This window comes from Crocodylus siamensis, chromosome 5, assembly GCF_052110815.1.
Source record: "Crocodylus siamensis isolate JL-2025a chromosome 5, ASM5211081v1, whole genome shotgun sequence".
Classification (NCBI taxonomy): Eukaryota; Metazoa; Chordata; order Crocodylia; family Crocodylidae; genus Crocodylus; species Crocodylus siamensis.
In genome coordinates this window covers 192,903,247-192,924,591 of record NC_143399.1, presented here as the reverse complement: position 1 = coordinate 192,924,591, position 21,345 = coordinate 192,903,247, and the positions used below count along the sequence as shown (strand labels likewise).

General features: G+C 41.0%; 1 protein-coding gene across 1 annotated transcript in view; it reads right to left on the bottom strand.

Moving 5' to 3' along the window:
- The window catches only part of PAXIP1 (PAX interacting protein 1), a 64,950-nt gene that overhangs the window by 7,354 nt on the left and 36,251 nt on the right, over nucleotides 1–21,345 (bottom strand). The window contains exons 7-16 of the mRNA XM_090047666.1: nucleotides 18,491–19,223; nucleotides 17,546–17,640; nucleotides 16,846–16,941; nucleotides 14,582–14,719; nucleotides 13,491–13,612; nucleotides 12,700–12,884; nucleotides 12,499–12,542; nucleotides 8,398–8,465; nucleotides 6,432–6,534; nucleotides 1,060–1,228 (exon numbers count right to left, since the gene is read on the bottom strand). Coding sequence (XP_089903792.1) covers nucleotides 1,060–1,228; nucleotides 6,432–6,534; nucleotides 8,398–8,465; nucleotides 12,499–12,542; nucleotides 12,700–12,884; nucleotides 13,491–13,612; nucleotides 14,582–14,719; nucleotides 16,846–16,941; nucleotides 17,546–17,640; nucleotides 18,491–19,223 — 1,753 coding nt within the window. The remainder of the gene's footprint in view (nucleotides 1–1,059; nucleotides 1,229–6,431; nucleotides 6,535–8,397; nucleotides 8,466–12,498; nucleotides 12,543–12,699; nucleotides 12,885–13,490; nucleotides 13,613–14,581; nucleotides 14,720–16,845; nucleotides 16,942–17,545; nucleotides 17,641–18,490; nucleotides 19,224–21,345) is intronic.

The window sequence follows — 21,345 nt, the reverse complement described above, 5'->3', positions numbered from 1 at the left end:
AAAATGATAAAACCTGTCAATTGTGAAATATCAACTAAAGTTTCAGCTGTCAATCTTCAAACAGCATTTTCTAGTTGCGTGCAAATTATTCAGAATTCAGCAGACTGAGAATAACTATTCTTAAAGTAATGCCCTAATGCGCAGATGTCAAAATTATGGCCCATGTGCCAGATCCAGCCCACGGAGCCCCACCGTCTGGCTTCTAGTGCTACCCCTGGATCTGGGCAGCCCCTCAACAGGGCATGGCGTGCGCTGGACCAGCTGCATGGATAGGGCCCTACATGCGTGTGGCACCTGCCCTGGCTGCTCCAGGATTGCATACGCAGATGCATGTGGCACAGATCCCAGAGCACCTGGAACAGGTACTGCTTGTGACGCAGTCCAGAGGGAGTGTGTAACACAGATCTCAGACTGGCTGGAGTGGGTGCAGCAATACACAGTGTGCCCACCCCAGCCAGACTGTGCCACATGCAATTCCTGCTCTGGGACATGCAATGCATGCAGTGCGGGCCCCAGAAGCTCTGGGACTGTGCCACACATGGCACTCACTATGGGACAAGCACGGCACATGTCCTAGACCACATGGAGCAGAAGCCATGTGCAAGAAAGCAGGGCGCCATGTACAGTGCAGTCCGGACAGGGCAAGCACCACATGTAGCACAGTATCCACTCCAGCCAGTCTGGGATCTGTGCTAAATGACCCAGGTGGACTGCACCACACATGGCACCCATTCCGGCCACTCTAGGTACGAGGCCACACACAGCGTTGGACCCAGACCTGCTGCAGCAGGCAATGGATCCAGTATGCTGTGGGAGGTAGAGGGATCTATGGGTCTAAATCCAGCCCATGGATTAGCCCTGTGCCATTCATCTAGCCTGTGGGGCCAAATGAGTCTGACACCCCTGCCCTAAAATCCCATAGTAAATAGCTGTCTGTGTAAAATCAGTCAGCAGAAAAGTACTTCCATTCAAATAATTAAGAAGTATGCAACTTTATTGTTAAAAAAATTAATCGATTACTTGTATACTAATCATCAACTGATGCTAATATTTACTTACCAACAAACTTCTGGCATTTGAAACACTCTTCTAACCATTCTGGAGTTACAATGTGCTTGACTATTGAAATGGCTGTTAAGAACTTTACAGTGCGGGTCACTTTGCTGGCAATCAGATGTGTACATTTCTGTGCAGACTCTGCCACTTCACCGCCCAGAATATAGAGTTTCTGAAAGTTTTACAGATACGTAAATCAGAAGCTGAACACTTAAAGTAAACGTTTCCATAGCAACATAAGAGAATGCAAGTATTATACAACGAGAATGAGATCTGTATCGAGTAAGCAATGCAGGAGCTTTCTGGCATTGCATAATATGCACACCAATAAGATGTGCATATCAAAAAGTCTTTCCTGAATATACAAGAGCTGGTCAGAAAATGGAATTTCCATCTGACAGGAAATTCTGACACTTCAAACCTGTAATATTTTATGTCTGTTGACAAGGTGCAGTACAACAGTATCAAAATGCAGACACCCTAATTTCAACAAGTTCTTCAGAGACAAACTTTTGCTAAAGTGGGTCACAGGCTTCTGAGAACTCGGGTGGACCTGACAACTGGGCCAGGTCTCATTTCCCTCCAAACTATTCTTTTCACTGTTGTGGAAGAGTTTTCAGACTGGGGGCAAAGTGTTAGTGCCACAGGGCAACATAAAGGGGCTTATGCATAAATGGTAATCATGTTTCTAAAGTACTCTTTAATCAAGAAGCAGACCCAGTGGATGAGGTCACATAGTTATGATGGAATGAGATGTTCTTCTTCAGAATGAAGAGCAGTTGATAGATTCTCTTTTACCTATTGAGATAGATCAAGCTGCCAGCAAACAAAACACAAGTGCAAAACATACCCTTGTCAAGCAACATGAAACAACTGAAATAAATCAACTGTTCTCCTTCCTACCCAGCGAGCACTTAGCAAAATTCAAGAGGTCCCAACTTTTATTTAGACAACTGTTTATGAATTGAGATATTGTGTGAACAAGTTCTGGAAGGCTCAAACCCATCTTCAGTAAGGGGCCCACATCTGCCTACCAGATACCATGCAACATCACCTTTAGCTTCTGGTCCTGGTCACTGTCACAGAATATGGGACTAAATGGTTCTGATCCAGTATGGCAAGTTGCGTGACCATGAGATTTGTTACCAGAAGGTGCCTCCTTCCAATTAAAATTAGCATCAGGAAAAGGAAATGTAACAACATATTAATAATAATAAGTGGGATGGAAACCCCGCCCTGCCCCTTCCCAGGTTTGGGACTGGAAGGGTTAGAATATAACAAGTGCCATCTAGGATGCTCCTTCCTCCACCACCTCCAATATGACTGGCAGCTCTTATCTGCAAGGCCTCCCCATACGAGGCCTCAGTGAGCTCCTGGAGTTCTGCCAGGACCTCCCTAGGGCCTGTAGACTGGTTTCCACCCTTGGGTGACCCTGTCTGGTGACCTAAGGCGCAGACCTTTTAGTCAAGCCCCTGAAAAACCCGCAGCTGAGATGCCCTACATGTGTTGGAGAATGGTCCTGGTCAACATCATTCATACTGGGGGTCCTCCTAAACTGTGCCAAGCAGGGATGGAAAGATCCCTCTGTTGTTCAAGGCCCCCCTGCTGGACAGTGCCTTCACCTACATCCAACAGGTCCTGTGCAAGGGAAGTCCCTGCCCTCTAGTATCCCTGTCCCACAAAGCTTGTTGTGGGACCCCTCAGTATTCCTCACCACACCGTCTCAGCAGCCTGGGGGATACCAAATCAGTCTGCTTCCACACAGCCCATTGCTGCTACTCTACAAGCTTATACTCAGAACAATCCAGCATCCCGTCCTCGTGTCCCACGCAGACACAAAGTGGCATCCTTGACAAGAGCAAGGGTAAACAAGCCCATACCTCAACCTTCATCCCATGGGCCACCAGGGACCTCAGCTGGCAGTTCCTACACAGAGTTGTCACCACACATGTGTATTACACAGGTGTGTATTTGGGTGTTTCAGACACCCCCGACATCTGCCCCTTCTGTCAGCAGAGGAAGACCCTGCCCGGTGTACCCCCTTTGCAGCACTTGTTATTAACTTCTGACCCACACTCCCATCTTTTTTCACAACTGTTGCCTGAAGAAATCAGCTGTATCCCCAGTAGCCTCCCTAATTAAGAGAGGCTTAAAGTTTTCCTGGTGGACCTGAAACCCACTGTTACAATGGCAGTGGCACAAGAGGATGCTTTGGAGGGAGAGTATTGAACTGGATACATCTGGAATGATCTATCCTATAACCATATTACCTTTCTTCCTGCTGACCTTTTTTTGCCCACTTACTTAGCTTGGTGAGACCTTCCTGCAATTTCTCTGTCAACTTGGGATCTGACTACCTGGAATAATTTGGTATCATCTGCAAACTTGGGAGATTTCAAGTACACTTCCATTTCCATATCATTGATGAAAACATTGAACAAAACTGGGCCTAGCACAGTTTCCTCAGAACCTTACTTCCGATTTCCCTCCACCCTGAAAAGTGACACTGTAGCTCCTACCCTTTGCTTCCTATCTTTTAACAAGTGCTCTGTCCACGAAAGAACCTTTCCTCCAATTCCACGGCAAGGGAGTTTTTAAAGAAGACTTTGGTGAAGGATTTTGTTGAAAGCTTTTTGGAAGTCCAAATACATTGTGTCAACTGGACACCCCGTGTCCAGGCGCTTGTTAACAGTCTCAAAGAACTCCAGCAGTTTGACAAGGCAAGATTTCACCATGCTGACTCTTCAAAAGCAGAACATATTTGTCCATGTGACTGCTGATTTTATTTTTATTACAGTCTATCAACTTGCCAGGGATAGAAGTGACACCCATTGGTCTGTAGCTCCTACTTTTGGAGCCCTTTTTGGTGATGGGTATTATGTTGGCAGCACACAGGCCATCAGTAACCATAGGTTATGTACCATTGCCAAGAGTTTTGCATTTTCACTGATGACTTCTTTTAGAACTCTCAGGTGAATGCCATTCAGTCCTGGGGACTTACTAGTACACGACCCTCGCCATTCGTGGGGGATATGTTCTCGTATTCCCTGCAAATGGCGAAATTCACGAATAAAGCACTGTGTTTACAAACACCATTTACATTCATGAACACGGTGCCCCTGGCAGCTGGGTGGGGGGAGGCATAGCTGCTCTGGCAGTGGTGGGAGCTCGGCTGTGGCAAGTGCAGAGTTCCCGAGGAGCTCCTTTAAGTGCATTACAAGACGGGTTCAGCGTTTGCTAATATTTGAAACCATGAATGCCGAACCCGGAAATAGCGAGGATTTCTTGTATTTAATTAATTCATTTTTTCTAGAGCTACTTCTGTTGTCACTTCAATATGGTCCAAATCTTCAGACCTGCGCACTAGGAACGACTGATCTGGCATGGGAATTTCCCCAGTAGCTTTTGCAGTAAAAACTGATGCAAACAATGAATTCAGCTTCTCTGCTATGGCTTTATCATCCTTGAGTGTACCTTTTGCACATTAGTCACTCAATGGTCCCTCTGATTCTTTCATTGGCTTCCTGTTTCTAACTTCTTTAAAAAAGTTCTTATGATTTACTTTAGTGTCCTTTGTTAGATTTCATAGATTTCGTAGACATTAGGGCTGGAAGGGACCTCGGGAGATCATCGAGTCCAGCCCCCTGCCCAAAGGGCAGGAAGTCAGCTGGGGTCATAGGATCCCAGCAAGATAAGCATCCAATTTACTCTTGAAAATCCAATTTACTCTTGATGGCATGCAAATCTTTTTTTAGCCTGCCTTACCTTGCTTTCATATTTCACCTGCAAGAATCTGTGAGCTTTCCTGTTTTCCTCCTTTGGGTGTGGCTTCCATTTTTTGGAAGGATGTTTTTTTTTACTTGAATGGCCTCCTTAATGATGCTATTAAATCAGGCAGGGGTTTTTACTGAACCACCTGGTATCCTTTTTGATTTGTGGTACACACTTTCCCTGAGCCACTAACATGCTATTTTTAAACAAGCTGCCTGCAGGCCTTTTATATTTCGGACTGCTCCTTTTAACTTCTTTCTAATTAACTTCTTAATTTTTTTGTAATTTTTGTGTTACTTCCTAAAGTTGTATATCAGCATGGTGGATTTTTCTGACTTACTCCCTACCACTAGTGTTGAATAGGATTATGCCAAGATTACTATTACATAGTAACTCACCAGGTCCTGTGTGTTACTCAGGATTAGCTCTAGAACTGTTTCCCCTCTTGTAGAGTACAAAACAAGGTGTTTTAAAAAACAGCCATGTACTACATCCAGAAATTTTACCGCTACGTCTTACCCCGATGAAGCACTTACCCAATCTCTGTAAGGGTTGTTGAAGTCTCCCATTATTATTGCTTGTCCCATTTTAGCAGGCTCTCTAATCTTTCTAAGCATTTCATAATCACCTTCTCCTTCCTGATCAGATGGTCATTATACAACCCTAGTACCATATTTCTTTTTATTCAAGTACAGAATTCTACCCACAGGGCTTCTATGGTAGTTTCCTTTCCCCACTGACTATTATCCTTCTACCAGGGACTCTGAGATTCCTATGATGTCAAAGTCACTATTTACTACCAGGTGTTCTAGTTCACCCACCTTATTTTCAGGCTTCTGGCAGCTGTGTAGAAGCATTTATAAATGCTGTCCTTGTTCAGCTGCCTGTTATTCCTCATGCTTTTTGACTGGGACTCTAGATGCTTTGATTTATCCTATTATTATACTTCTTACTCCCCTACTATCCTCTTCAAGACAGTTTAGAACCTGAATAATGTCCCCTTCTGGGGTTCCCTGAACCCAGCCCATGTCATCTTCTAAACCTGTTGGCTTTCCCCTAGTTTAAAAACATCTCTACTGCATTTTTAATTTTCAGTGCCAGCAGTCTTGTTCCATTCTGGTTCAAGTGGAACCCATCTTTTCTGCACAAGCTCCTTCTGTCCCAAAAGGCTCCCCAGTTCTTGATAAACCTAAACTTCTCCTCCCTGCCCCATCTCACCCACACATTTGGACTCTAGAGCTCTGCCCGTATCTCTAGCCCCGCACATAGAACTAGAAGCATTTCAGAGAGTGCTACCATGGAAGTCCAGGCCTTTAACCTCATGACTATCAGCTGGGGGGGGAAGGGGAGGGAAGCCAGGAGATGACACATGAGCATGAAGTAGCAGGATAAAGCTACATGGAAATAATTAGCAAAATACATCACAGAACAATGTACTTTTCTATTTTAATCCCAATTTTTTCATGTTTTCTCTTTTTATCTAGCAGGCATTCACACATGGAGGTAAAGTCTTATACCCTAATTTTTGTTTAAATCAGGGAAAAGTATCTGAAGCCATCAGGTGTTCCAATGTAATCTGCACAGCAGACAAACATGAAAGTCACCTTGATATACTGCTGAACTTGCATAGGTTCAAATCCTGTGAAGAGCACCACTGGCGTCAATTCTGGTGTGAGCTTTTTAGTAGGAGGTGGTAAGTCTTCAATTCTACAAAAATACATAAATATCAATGTACATCATATACTCCACACAAACACTGTGAACATTGTCCCAAAGTGTTTATTTTAAAATCAATTAAACACCATCCTGCAAGCTATTACTCCTGTGAGTAGTCCAATGAGTTAACAGTTTGCAGAATTTCTCTCTTTGGCAAATGATCTCCATCCTGGAAACAAGAGAAGTCCCAACTCCTACCCACTGAAGATGCCTCTGCCTCCAGAATGACTTCTTAAAATGCAGCGATTTTCCAAAAAGATAACAGAAATTTTCCAAGTGCTTTGCCTCCTTATGTCAAACACTTCACCCTTATAAAAGGCTAAAAGATGTCCCACTATGAATGGCAGAATGGTTCCCTGGACAGAAAAGAAATCTCACCCACTTCAAACCAAATATTCAACAGGACTGCAATACTACAAGCCTTTATGTTAGCAGTGAAACATGAAAATAAAACATTTGAAAGAACCTACTCGACTATCTCAAAAAATGATTGTAAGCTAAGTGAAGCACAACCTCTCATGAAATGTATAATTTCAGTTTCAAGAAAAGTTCAGACTTTGTTTCTATGTTTTAAATAAAGAAAAATATCTTTATTATTATAATGTTTAGCTCCTACTCCATTTTAAAATGAGTATACTATTTCTATCTTGATTGTTTTTGTCCATTCTCTTCTCCTCCTTCCTTTCTTGCTCTATTATTGCATGTTTAAAATCCCCTCTTTCCAATTTGGCTCTTTTTCCAATCTGAATTATAAAAAAAATTTCTCCTTCATATCAGTCCTTCTAATGCTCTTTTGCCATGACACCTTCAAAAATCTTAACAGCTAGGCTGTTGACATACCTGTCGTGATGACACAGCCTCTTGGCTGTCTGAATCCATCTATTCTCTCTGGTCTCAGGGCCATAGCTGGCAGCTTTTTTAGGCTGCGGGCCGAAATGCATCAATTTGGGTCAGAAGCAGGCAGGCAGGTGTCATTTTTCCTCCATGGTGGCATGGGGAAAGTCCCACCACCACTGCTTTTCCCTATGGCTGCAACCACCACCAAAGTACCCCGACAGCCAAATGCCACTGAAGCCCCACATCATGGGCTGGATCAAATGACTCTGTGGGTTGGACCTAGCACATAGGCTGAAGGTTGCCAATCTATCTCAGAGTATAGATATACAAACAACGCACAGTAAGTTAAAGCACAGGTAGGGACTGACTGCAAAGGAACATATGCAGGTAACTGCCTATGGGCCTGAGCATAAACCAGCAAAAAATACAAGATAAACTGGGGCAATTTAGCTCTGTTCTCAAAGAAAACCTACTGCACTTTCATTTATCTTAGGTATGAAACAGTAGGCAGGCAATACTACAGGGGGACTGATGTATTGTAAGTCCTTGTCCCTTTTTTAAACTTGTTGTACTTCGTTGTTTGACTGTACCCTTAGCTTGAATTGTAAGCCTTTTGGGGCAGAAACATCTTTTTGTTCTATTTGTACAAGAACAGCACAATGGGATTCTGGTCCACAACTGGGCCTCTTACATGCTACAATGTCACCAGTCCTCTTTCTTCCCTCTACCTATTTTTAAAAGGTCCCTGTTCTCAGCTTAAGCTCTCCCTACCTCACTTTACCTTTCCTTTACATAGCTCCCCTCCCCATGTTCTCCTTTCTTTCATCCATTAGGTATTGTCTTTTCCCTCTGAACTCCTCAATGCTTGACTAACAACATGTGCAAATGTGGATAAGAAAGTGACTGGACAGTTGACAGTTCTGTGGGCAGCCTGCTAAATTTCTGGTAAAGAAGGAAACCAATGTCTGTGCAAAAGGAAATAAATAATTCTTGTCACTGGTATCCAGTTATTCTTACCTTGCTCTTTTAGAAGAAGGCTGAACACTTGTTTCATTTTGCTTTGGTTTCAGGGGTAACCTCACACCCTGTAATAAGACCACAATGCATGTCTGAATTTAGCATAAGCTTTTTGATAGGGAATCCTAAGTCCCCTCTTTCACAACCCTATCTCTGCCTACTTCTTACCACATATTTGAAGCTACATGAAAACAAATAATTATACTTGTTGATGAAAAATATGACATGCGTTCACTACTTTTACACAAAAGTTTCTTAAATAACTGACTTGCCAGCAAATTTTGTTACAGGCAAATCCAAAAACGTTTTGTCCTTCTTTAAAAGAGCACCAACATGGGGAAAAGTGTTCTTTAAGTGAATCACCATTACAAAAACTCATTCAAAAAAGGAAAAGAAGAAACAAAAAGGTTTTCTGTTGAAGTTCACTGACAATGTGTTTGACACCATTTGTGTTTTGTCTATTAGGAGAGAAAAGCAAATTAAAGAAGCATTCACAATGCCAACAGCAGAGCAGAAAACACCTGAAGAGATTACTAATCAAAGTCTGAATAAAAAGTTTGAACACAGACATGCTATTCATTAGGGGGTGCGCGAAGTGGACCCTATTCGATTCGGGTTTGGATTCGGCCCAAATCAGGGAGTGATTCAATTTGTTGATCTGGATCGCTGTCCCTAATTCAATTTGGCCGAATTCGTATCTGAAGATTCGATGCCAATTTGGAGAACAGGCAATTCAGCCATTGACACAGCTTTAAATGTTTTTTCTACATACCTCGAGGTACTAGAGCGGCTTGTGAACGCTACAATGCTGGGGCAGATCAAGTGTCCCACAGAAGCATGGGGGGGGCTCCCGTGTGCTCGGCAGCAAACCCAGAAATGGACCGGAATACTTTGTTGTTCATACAGTGGGTCCACTGGGGAGCATGATGGGGGGCTCCCCTGCACGCCCCGGCTCGAAGATTGGCTACGGGGGGACCCCGGGTGCCACCCCAGACCCAGGAGGCACCAGTCACCGAGCTGGGGATGGCGGGGGGGCCACATGCTCTCCAGCAGACCCAGAAGTGGATCAGAAGTGCTTCCGGTCCACTTCTGGGTCTGCTGCTGAGTGCACTGGGGACCACACCTCCATGCTTCTGTGGGACACTCCATGCGCCCCAGCACTGCAGCATTCACAAACCACCTGGTACCTTGAGGCATGTAGAAAAAATATTTAAAGCTGTCTATATAGCCGAAGCTCTCCGAATCGATTTGGAGGGTTCCAATTCGATTCAGAGAGATTAAAGGATCCTTTGATTCTATTCGGATTTGGAGATTCGGCCACCGAATCAAGGACCGAAGATAAGCACAGCCCTACTACTATTCATCGTTTACTCTGTTAGAAAACAGGCTATTTTTCAAAGAAGTCTACTTTAAAAAAAATCAAGTTGTTAATGGCCCTCTAGGTTACTGACCACTTCCATTTCTGATAAAATGTGTGCTTCTCAACAGCAAAATATAAAGCACAGAACAGTTTCAACTGAAGTCTCTACATCTTCATAAGCTGCTTCATGAGGAAAACAAGAACTGCACATGATCCAGATTTGTAATATATGTATTATCTGGCATATTTATAGGAAAGTTTTACATTGTTAGTATCTTGTATGTTCTTTGACCAAACCTATTTCAAATAGTCCACAAAATGTTTGTCAGGCCCATGGAATACACCAGGAGACTCAAGAAAGTTAATGCAAATGAACGAAAGATGTGAAGCCAATGAACGCAGTGAAGTGAAGATGCATGAAGTAAACCCCCATACAGATTCTCAAGCCCACTTCACTCCTGAGCAAGAGCAACCGAACAGGGATTTAATGTTACGTTCAGTGACTTTACAGCATTAGTGGGGTCACCTAAGGTTGAGTGTCCCAGCACAATCAAGGCCTTAGTGTATAAAGTCCCCTTAAAAAAACAACAGCTATCTTTCATTCATATGGCCATGCTGTCTTGACTGTCTGTCTTGCCAAACATTCCCCCTATAGTTTTGTTAAGTAGCAACTAATGCACATACAAGTATTCTTAACTATTTAATTGTACAAAAATAAGTTAAATGACTGCCAAAGGAAGGAGGCTTAGATTCAAATACTGGTAAAATGACTACCAAAAAGATGATTAAGAAGTCAGAGCACAAAGACCCAATTCCTAAATGTCTGCAATTCTATTCCAAACTTTGGGCTTACGGCCTAGACTAGGAACACTTTAGTCCTGGCTACTGCTGCTAAGCCTTTTAAAAAAATATATTTTGACAGTTTAAAAAAAGTACAAGTTAATTATGACAGTTATACAGTTCCTGCTTGGTGACGAACATGATAGCAAGGTTCAGATAACGAATGATCCAGAACAGAAGAGGTAAGGCAAAAATTTTCCCCGAAACATGAGATGTTATCTAAAGCCAATTGAGTTGTATGCTCATTGATGCAAACAAGGATTTATATTGGTCAAGTGAGACACTGTGAAAACAATTATTAGAAATATAGCTCACACGACCAAGGAAATTAGAATCTGAAAGCTTGCAATATAATAAACTAAAACGAAACTCGGTGCATTGACAAAAACACGGAACTTAAGGTTGACGTTGCATGTTCCACTTTTACAGATGAACTTTTACATAGCTTACGTTATGTATTGCAATATCAAAAGAGCCTTGCTTGTGTCAGTTTCTGCCGCAGTCTGACTATGTATACCAGGGCAGCCTATCCCTATAAGGAGAAAGGACCAGTCCTCCTAGAGATCCCAGCTGTGGGGCATTAGGGTAAGCAGTAAATGCCCACTGGGATATTTAAAAGCTCCCAGAAGAGGAAGTGGTGGGAAGGGGGGGCCAAGCTGCAAGGAGGCTCACCTCCTAGTGTCTGGGAAAGGACAGAAGGATTTTACTTTGCTTAAGACTGAATTTTGTCTTGGAGAATGGGCTGAGGAGCTCCTCAGGGAGTGAATTCTCTTGCAAAAGCCAGCAGGCTAAAGTAACCATCAGGCTGCAACCTCAACCCTGGGGCTTTACCCTGACTAGCACAGTTGCTCAACCCACCCTGCCATCCTACAGTTGACCACCCAGGCTGGGCATGGCTGACCTGAAGCCTCCATCAAAGCCAAGCCCTCCACTCATTCCCTGTCACCAATCAGGATCGCTGAACCTCCACTTATGGATTTCAGGTGCCCATATAAACTGACCTGGAACAGGGTTCAATCTCATCCCAGACCACCTTCTATAGATGTACCCTCCAGCCTGCTCTCTGACTCTGCTCTCTGCCTGATCCCCCAGCTTCCTGACTCAGCTCGTTCCTAGACCCTGTTCTTTTATTCATCTCCTGACTTCTTGACCTGGCTTCCTCCTAAAATCTGTTCCTTCCTCCCAGCCCTGGTCAGCACCTCAATCCTTGAGTGGCCCCAGACCTGGCCGTCCTTCACCTGGTGTGACAGTAACCTACTTACATGATCGTTTCAATCATTTACAAACTTAAAAAAATATAATGCTATAATAAAATGAAATCTGAATGGCACATCATTCACTCTACTGGGGCAGAGCCCCTTTCTACTCTACCCCCAGCAGCTTGGCTCCTCCTTGCAGCTTGCCCCCTCATCTCCTCTGCTTCCTCATCTGTAACCTTTCACTCTTTTGTACGTACTCATGATAATATTTGAAACTGGTAAGAAACATATTGCTTTAATTTTTCCTAGTAAGAATTGTATGCTTTAAAACAGATTAAAAAATGACCACTGATTAAAGTTCTTCAAGTTGGGCACCTGAAATCGCAAAAGTGGTCTGATCTACTAACTCTCTGAAAACCAAAGCCTTTGAAGAAGTTTGAAGGGACTAATCAAAATCCCCGGTTGCTTTTGGAGAGCGTCTAATAAATGATCGTTGGTTGGATTTTGCAAAGGATATTTTCCTTTTTCTCCTAACCCTGATGCATGGTAACAAGACACCAGAGAAAAAGGAAGCTTTTTATTGTTTCATAGCCTTTACAAATTTATGCTCATCCAGTTCTTGTGGACATGCTTACACATGCATACAGAATAAAATCGCAACAATAACTTTATATAAAGTTAACTTTCATAAAGTCAACATACCATTAGAAGTTCTGATGATACCTTTAATGGCACTCTCCATGCATCTATAAGAGGTGAAGACACAACACAAAAGGACTGTATGAGTAATTTGCTACAGGAGAGGTGTGTTCCAGTCCAGCAAAGACAAGTACAACCATGATTTTATCCAGTGAACTAATTTCTAGGCTACATGGAATTTTGTGAATCTAAAATCTTACTTACCCAGGAGATTCAGAACTAGATGCTGACTAGGAGACAGTGGATCTTGAAGGTTGAATACTATGTATCGGCTGTGTTGAATCTGCCGCAAAGCTTCGAAGTTTCCTAGAAGTATGTCACACAACCACTGTGCATTTACACATGGTATCCTCCACTCTTTGGCTTTCTCATACTTTAACCCACTAGGCCTTATTGTGTGGGGGAAAAGAGGAAACATGCACATTAATAAGCTTCTACCAATATGCTCTAAAACCCCAAAGTTCCCTTCTTGACCTGCCCTGCTGAATTCATTTAACTGTAGCTATAACTAAATAAATGTTTCCAGTAAAAGGTACTTTTGTTATACATGTGAAGAACAAACAACTGGTAGTGCCCTTAGCAGTGTATCTAAATTGGCTCTAGTAAAATACATTTACCCAGTCAATATTAACACAGTACTATACGACTTTTAACTTCTGAGCCATTTCAGTTTTCACTAGTTTGAATGGTCTAAAAAGAAAAAAAAAGAATCAATAAAAAAATGTAACTTTCTAAACATTCAGAAGATTAGGTTTTTTTTTCTTTTTCTTAAAAGACTAGCAGGGTGTAGTATATCGTAATATAATTAAAAAACACTGGGCATCCATAGCATCTTTAGGGAAGTACTTCCCACTAGGGAAATAACTAAAAAAAAAAAAAAAGTATTTTTATCATGAAACAGATAAACAACACTTTGTACAGTAATAAAGGATATTTTTGTAGCTTAAACTGCCAATAAACTATTGATGTGCATGTTGGCAAGAGAAACTACTTACTCTTTACAGATGAGAACCGTGTTGCTGCGACACAGATAGCCTGTATACTTGGCTCCTGCTAGGTATGCCATTAGTTTGAGGTCATCTCTGTCACTATCAACAAATCCTGTTACTGAGATTATCTATTGCAGAAAAGAATAAGTTATAAATATTATAAATGAAAGTAACAGGCAGTATTTGTAGGTTTCAAATAAAGTACTATCCTCTAACTTTGTGCATTTGCTTACAAATCTCAATGAATTCACAGCATCCTCCCCAATTTGCAGGTGAGCAAACTAAGACTGCATGGAAGAGTGACTTGCCCAAGCCGAGAAAAGACTCGAAGTCAAAGCTAGCACAAAAACTATCAGACTCCTGCCTTTGTTTTACCTTAAATTTCCTGATCTATCAATTCAACACCATCTTTGGAGCTACATATATTTTTCTGGGAAATAATTTTTGATCTTTGCCCTTCATGAGAAAAACCAGTCACAAAAATGTGGTAAGTGCTGAATGAGAAATTGCCCAAACACGTGCAAGCTTTATTCGTTATCTTACTATAATTCGTATTAATCTGAAATGCCTTTATTGGAGAAAAAATTATTATGTCAGGTATCAAAGACAGCTGTTAAATTAAGGCAGATAAAATTCCTAGAGAACATTCCTGAGCTGTAACTGCAATGTATGTTTGCCTGTAACAAAAACGCATTGCTGTTCTTGTATAACTATTAAAATTGCTATTTTTTCATGTATGGTATCAATGAGAAGAACTGGACCCAGTTCTCAATTATGTCAGCTGCAAATACTAGGGGTAGAATCCTATTACCTTAGCCACTCAGCTTTTGGGGCTGAAACAAAGAAGTCCAAAGCCAGACTTATGTTACTGTACAGGTGTGTACACCACATAACCACCCCGCCAGTGGTAACCTATTGTGTGCGTGTAGTATATAACTGTATGTTTACATGCCTACATTTCACAGGCAAGCAAAATATCACAAGCTGTCAAAAACGCGACTTGTTGGGTAAATGCTAATTAAGCACATAAAGTCTGCCCTAAATTGTTCTTATTAAAAACTTCTGAGGTTTCATTGCCCAAATTAGCTGCATCTTACATGCTGAGAACATGGTTTTCCTCCTGGGGGGAATGCCACTGGAAAATGAAGGGCACGATGTGGTGGTATCATTTTCTTCTTCTTTAAGATTGAGTTCAACCAGTGTGCTGTTATGCATCTCTTCCTTTCTCTCAAAGCCTACCAACAAATGCATAAACAACAATTAGAAATTGTTACATACCTTCTTGAACTCACTCTGAAAACAGTCTATTCGGACACCCACTTAACCCATTAAAAAAAAAGACAGACTTTGCTTGTTCATACTTTCTCTCAAGAGAATCTTTATATCTAGCCCTCTTTCATACACCATATCCTTCAGATATACCATAGAACACTATGCTGGAAGTACAGTTTGTTATAGATGACAAAAGATACAAAAAAGTTTTATAAAAATGCTTGTTAAGACTCCATGAGTAAGGTTATGCTCCAATTTGCATTGAAAAACAAACAAACAAAATTTTATGTATTAAAAAAATATAGCATATCCCCCCAAACTTACCATAGTTAATATTTGAATGCAGGATGAGCTTGCTCAGAAAGTCAATTCTAATTTTAACTATATTAGAAAGTCCAACAATTTAGAAATTTCCCCTTAAAAAAAATACCACCGGGCCATTCTTTTCTGTGTCCCAAACAACTCTAACTGAAAACACACAGATCCCCTTAACCATGTAGGCACAATACTAACTTGATTTTTTGCAAAAGGTTCTATCTAGTCTTAGTCCATGTTGAAATGGGAATTTTTAAGTTACTGACATTGTCAACAAACAACAGAGCCATAATTATCCCATACCTGAACATTATGAATTCAGGAAAATCAATGTTGAGATGACATTTAGAAGAAATCCAAACATGTTTAAGGAGTAAACAGCTGATACCTCAAAAAAACCTTAATTACGTCTCAAAATGGCATACAACTAGTGATAAATTATCTTACCATTTGCAATTCTGAAGTAGGTAAAACTGATTTTAAAGGCACATTACATTTGTTTACTTCCTGATCTTGGAGGGGTGCTAAACCTACTTCAAAACCCATCTCTGAATCTACATAAACAGAACCCCCCTCCACCCAGATGAATAAAACAATAGTAGGGCTCCTTCCAGTAAGTTGTTTACCAGTACTAGTTTACTCAGTAGGTTTTTTCCTGAAGCAATTATGCTCGTAGAGCAGGGATAGGTAATTGTTTCAGCTGGTGGGCCACTTAATGAGTATTAGTGAACTGTCGATGGCCACCCAAAATCTTTCAGGAGATATCGTTTTAACAAATTATAGATAAAAACAAACCATATGCTAAAAATTAAACTTCTACTACAATGTATTTTAATTTTATATCAAAAATATTTTTGTCCCTATTTATGGCTTGGGAATTTTTTTTTTTTTTTTTTTAGTAACACATACACACACGCACACAGAGTAAAAGCTGTGTTAACTGGCATTTTAGTAATCGACACACTCTAATAACTAGGATTTTTGGCCAGCCGCAGGAAGGAGGAGGGCGGGGGAAGCTTACTATCCTGCACCGTCGCTGCTCCCATTCTTCAAAATGGCAGTGGGCGCACTAAATAAAGCTTATTCGACAAGCTTTAGATAAGCACCCCCACCACCATTTTTAAGCGCAGGGACACTGATGCATGAGATGCTCCGGGTGCTTTAATTAGAGCAGTTCTTGGAGCCATTTTAATTAAAGTGCCCCCCACTCCCAGAGCATGTGTAAAAATGCCCTTTATTTTAAACAGAATGTAAATGTAAAGGTACATATATCAATACAAGTTAGGTACAGACTTCAGCCTTGGCTCAGGAAACCCTAGATTGCATTTATAGGTACAACGATGTAATATAACTACAGTCTTGTGCAGATACTCAAGTTTCTCCTGGGAGAGCAACAACCTGCACTGTAATTTAAATGTTAGGGCAGTCTAAATATCACTTTCTAATCTTTAAATGCAGGTTGCATAATTCTTCTTTGCGTTGCTGCTCCACACAACAAGATGGTTTTGATTACACCATAAATCTAATAATTTTGACTGATTCGTATTTTCAGCTATCTTCTTTCTCCGCTGGACTATCAAGTTATTAATATTGTGATACAGCCTTTACTTGTTACCAAGATAAAATTTCATAAACTACAACAGAACTTCTGACTTAGTGAAGCTGGAAAGATTTGACCCATACTGTTTTATGTTCAATAAAGCTGCAAGCACTGGCATTTCTTAATAAATCTCCAAAGCAAAAGTGTGTCAAGTCATATTACGGTTTTGCTTACCTGAGCGTACATATTACTGACTTGGCTTTCGCAGAGAAGATGCGTACATCTGTTTGTTAGTGTAGGATCCACAGTGCCGCCATGTGCTTGGATTATCTGGTAAACCAAAAAAGCTAAACTTTTAATGTCTACAATTGACTCTTAAATTTTAACTTAACCTAACAAATCAACAGTTTCAACAGGGCCAACCGTTCTTCTTAGTGGAGTCTTTTTGCATCTCAAGAGTTGGAGCTATAATTAAAAACAACAGAGCATTCTTATGTGCAAATAAATCATAATTATTACAAACATTACTTGAGAAGACCTTTTCATGGAATGATTTAAGACTGCTATTTATTTCTGAAGGAGAGAGAAACAGCATTAAGTGCCTCAGCTTTAGGAGCAACTAACACTCCTACCATTCTCCCACCACCAAACTTCCAGACCCACGGGAAGCTGCATGGGGTAGATGAGAAATGCTGCAGATGAGAAATGCTGCAGGCCAGATTTGGCTCTCAGGCCAGAGGCTGTGAACCACTGTTTTAGGTCACATAACAAGGGACATATATTATATGCACACGTGTCACACACAGAATGGGTAATGAGAAAATTATCAGGGTTTTAAAAAAAAATAGTGCATACAACCTTTATTCTTTATAATTTTACTGATCAACCACCATGCTGTATCAATTCTGTTCTTCTGAACAAAGCAAAATCTTACCCGTTTCCAGGTCGCTAGCAGTTGTTTATCAGACATCTGTTCTGGATAGTCAGCAATTGCAAACACGCAGCCCAGGAGAAAATAATCTTCTGGAACTAGAATAATTTGGCACATGAAAGAACAGAATTATAAACCAAGAGTTTGGAGATATCCATCTCAGACTATATTTGTTGTATTATTTATTTCCCACTACCAAACTATGGAATAAATACATTTTGGATTGATTATATATAAATTAATCATAAACTATAACAGAATAATAAAATCAACATACATATAAAATTTTGTGGATAACTCAGCCCTCAAAAGATTTTAAAAAGTCATATTCATGAAAATATCCAGTGATATCCACTGAAATCCTGTTCATCTAAACAAATGTATAGTTCAGCCCTTACATATTTTTTGTAATATGATGCTATTAACAGGGCAGAGAACCATAAGCTATTTCACAAAGACCACCAATAGACAGTCAAAAATAAAAAACCTTGTTGTTACCAGCACAGGCAGAATTTGAAATGGCACCGTAGGAAGTGAAAAGTTGATATCCCAACACCAATCTTTTGAGCTATCTAGTTTCCCCAGCCTTTCCAGTGCTCTTCCCTAACTAGGTTCTCTTTGAAAACTTCCGTCCCAATCAAAAAATGGACAGTAGACATGGACTAACACCACAGTCATTGCACAATTCATGCATTTAGATGCTAGATATTAAAAGGTGTTTCACTACTTCTGCCACATTCAGAGTTTGGAACAGTCTTTTGTTTTACCGCTCTATGTATGCAATACTTACTAGAATGCGGTCCAAACCATGGTTCCTAGGCAATGCAGTGGCATGCTGTAAACCTACAATTACTTCCTTTAAGTTCTTAATTAAAAACATAACCTATTTAACCTAACATCTTTCATCTCACCAAGCATCATGTTAAGGATCATAAAATCATCACTAACTCTCTACTGCTGGGTCATGTCCAAAGAGCTGCTGCTGCTGCAATTGTGGCTGCTGTTGCTGGTGATGTTGGGGCTGCTGGGCTGGAACTTGATGCTGTAGTGTCTGTGATGCTTGAGTCAAGTGCTGTGATGCTTGATTTTGCATTTGCTGATGATGATGCTGTTGGTGTAATCTCTGCAGGTGCTGCTGCTGCAACTGCTGTTGCTGGATCTGCTGCTGATGATGCTGCAGCTGTTGATGTTGTTGCAGGTTCTGCTGCTGTAGTTGTTGCAGCTGCTGCTGTTGCAGTTGCTGCTGTTGTAATTGATGCAGCTGCTGTTGCAAAGCATGCTGCTGCTGAAACTGCAGCTGTTGCTGAGGCCGGTGCAGCTGCTGTGGATGTAGCTGTTGCTGTGGAAACTGTAACTGCTGCTGTGCAAATTGGTGTTGCTGATGAACTTGCTGTTGCTGTTGTGAAAACTGATGTGTCTGCTGCTGTGGAAAAGGCTGTTGGGAAATTTGTGGTGGTTGTTGCTGCTGCTGCTGTTGCTGCTGCAGCTGCATGAGTTGTTGAGGCTGCAGGTGTAAAAGAGGGTGGTGCTGTTGTTGCTGGGTTTGATGGGGCTGTTGTAATAAATGTGTCTCTGGAGTTAATTTCACTTGGCTAAACAACACCGCATTTGGGTGTCCCTGTTGGCTGTGATTGACTTGTTGCTCTAAACTTTTTGTAGGTGCTGAAAGGGATTGCAAGATCTAGAAAACAAAGATTACTCTTGTAACCTTTATGTCATCAGCCACATACAAAAAAAACAAAGCACAAATGTGAAAATTACTTTTCACAAAACAATATAGCAAGCTTGTTTTACATACAATTCAAGATCAATAGAACCTTTAATATTGTTTTGTGATTTAAATCAGCGCAGTAACAACTATCTAAAATAAAAGAGCATATATAGTGCATGACATGGAAAAGAACATTTTAGCATGAGTCTCAAATAAGAATCCAATCCAAAACTCTTGACAGTATCTTGAATAAAAATATGATATTTAAGACATTTGTTAATCACACTTAGATGCCTCAACTCCATAGGTTACATTTCTTTAGAAGAAAAATGAAAACAAATGGGCTTTTACTCTTTAGAGTCTATTGGTCCATACAGGTAAACTTTAAAGAAACTACGAAAATGGAATCGTCTCCCTAAATCTGTAAAGAATGTCCCAATTTTCTAAGCTGTATGGAGGAATTCAGTATAAGACAGCTTCCCCATCAAGACTAGGAGCAACAGTCTCAAACCGCAGCAGAGGAAATTTAGGTTGAAGATTAGAAGGAACTTTTTGATAATGAAGGTGGTCAAGCTTTGGAAGAAGGCTGCCTTGGGAAGCTGTGCTGTGTAATCTCCAGCCCTGGAAATTTTCAAGAGCAGCTCAGACCAGTGGTGCTCAAGCTCTCCAGCCACATGGGCCACATGAGCAGTGTAGGGCTTGTCTGCAGGCCAGATCCCATACATGGGGTTGGTCTGCAGGTTCAATGTGGCTCACAGACCCACAATCCAGAAATTTGGTGGTGACAGCAGCAGCAGCATTTATTGTTATGGCTTTGGGAGCAATTAATGCTGCTACCACTCCCCTGCTGCCACCCTTACAGACCCATGAGGAGCCCCACAGGCTGGACCACGTGGCACTAGACCATTGCATTAGATCAACACTTTTGCATTAGACAAACACTTGACTGGGATGGGTTTAGTCAAGGCTAATTCTGCCTTCAGCAGGCTTGGACTAAATGGCCCCATGAGGTCTCTTTCAGCCCTGCTACAAACCTACGATCCTTTTGGCATATCTCAAGGGCGGCTTTTTGTTCTTCCTTTTGACTATATCCCACAATGCACTGTTCTGTATTGAGAAACTTAGTATCACTGTAACAGCAGTATTTGTGATGCCACAGAGGTGTCTGTAGTTACTAGAATGAGACAGATCTTAGAAACTGTTTAAAAAATGTAAACACCTGTTAAAATGTAGAATGTCTATACCAAAGGCAACACCCACCTAATATTTCCGAGGCTTTTGTTCACAAAGCTTGTTTTTCATTAAACAGAAGCCAAAAATTGTCACATGTATTTGTTTGAAAAATAGCAGATAAAAGAAAGAACTAGATAAACTGCCAGTAATACTAGAATGTATGCTAAAAGGCAACAATAAACTCTTTTCCAACAATAAAAAATACTCTTCTAACCTGTAAAAAGCCATAAGAAGTGAGAATAGTTTGTATTACAAACTACTCGCTCATGAATCTCTGCCTTCATGAGGCACCTAAAAATTAAACTGAAATGAGTAGACACAGTTTATTATCTCACTTCACTGCATAAACATTGAACCAATACTATAAAATCACTTGCACTTAAACTTTTACATTTTAAGATATTATATTATCCCTTTCCACTACTGTCTTGTGCAGTTCTTTAACTTCTCCAAAAAACCTTTTTGTTATGAAGTTGCAAAATGCTGGAGGCTCTCTTTTAGTTTTTATTTTATAGTTATCTTCAAGGGTTTGGTGACTTCTGCCTTCAAGAACAACACAGAATGACATTTCTTCTGCAGTGGTGCCATCCATAGTTTCATAGTTTCTAGGGTCAGAAGGGACCTGAACAGATCATCAAGTCTGACCCCCTACCCTGGGCAGGAACGAGTGCTGGGATCGTAATACCCGAGCCAGATATCTATCAAACCATCCACGTTAGTGAATGACAGGTTACTAGGGCTAGGAATCATAACAGCTCCCACCTACCAATGGGAACTATGCCTTGCTAGAAGAAAAGCCACTACTGTATTCAACGGCCCGTATACTTAGTGTGGCAGGCCAATAGGGGGACTCCTGAGC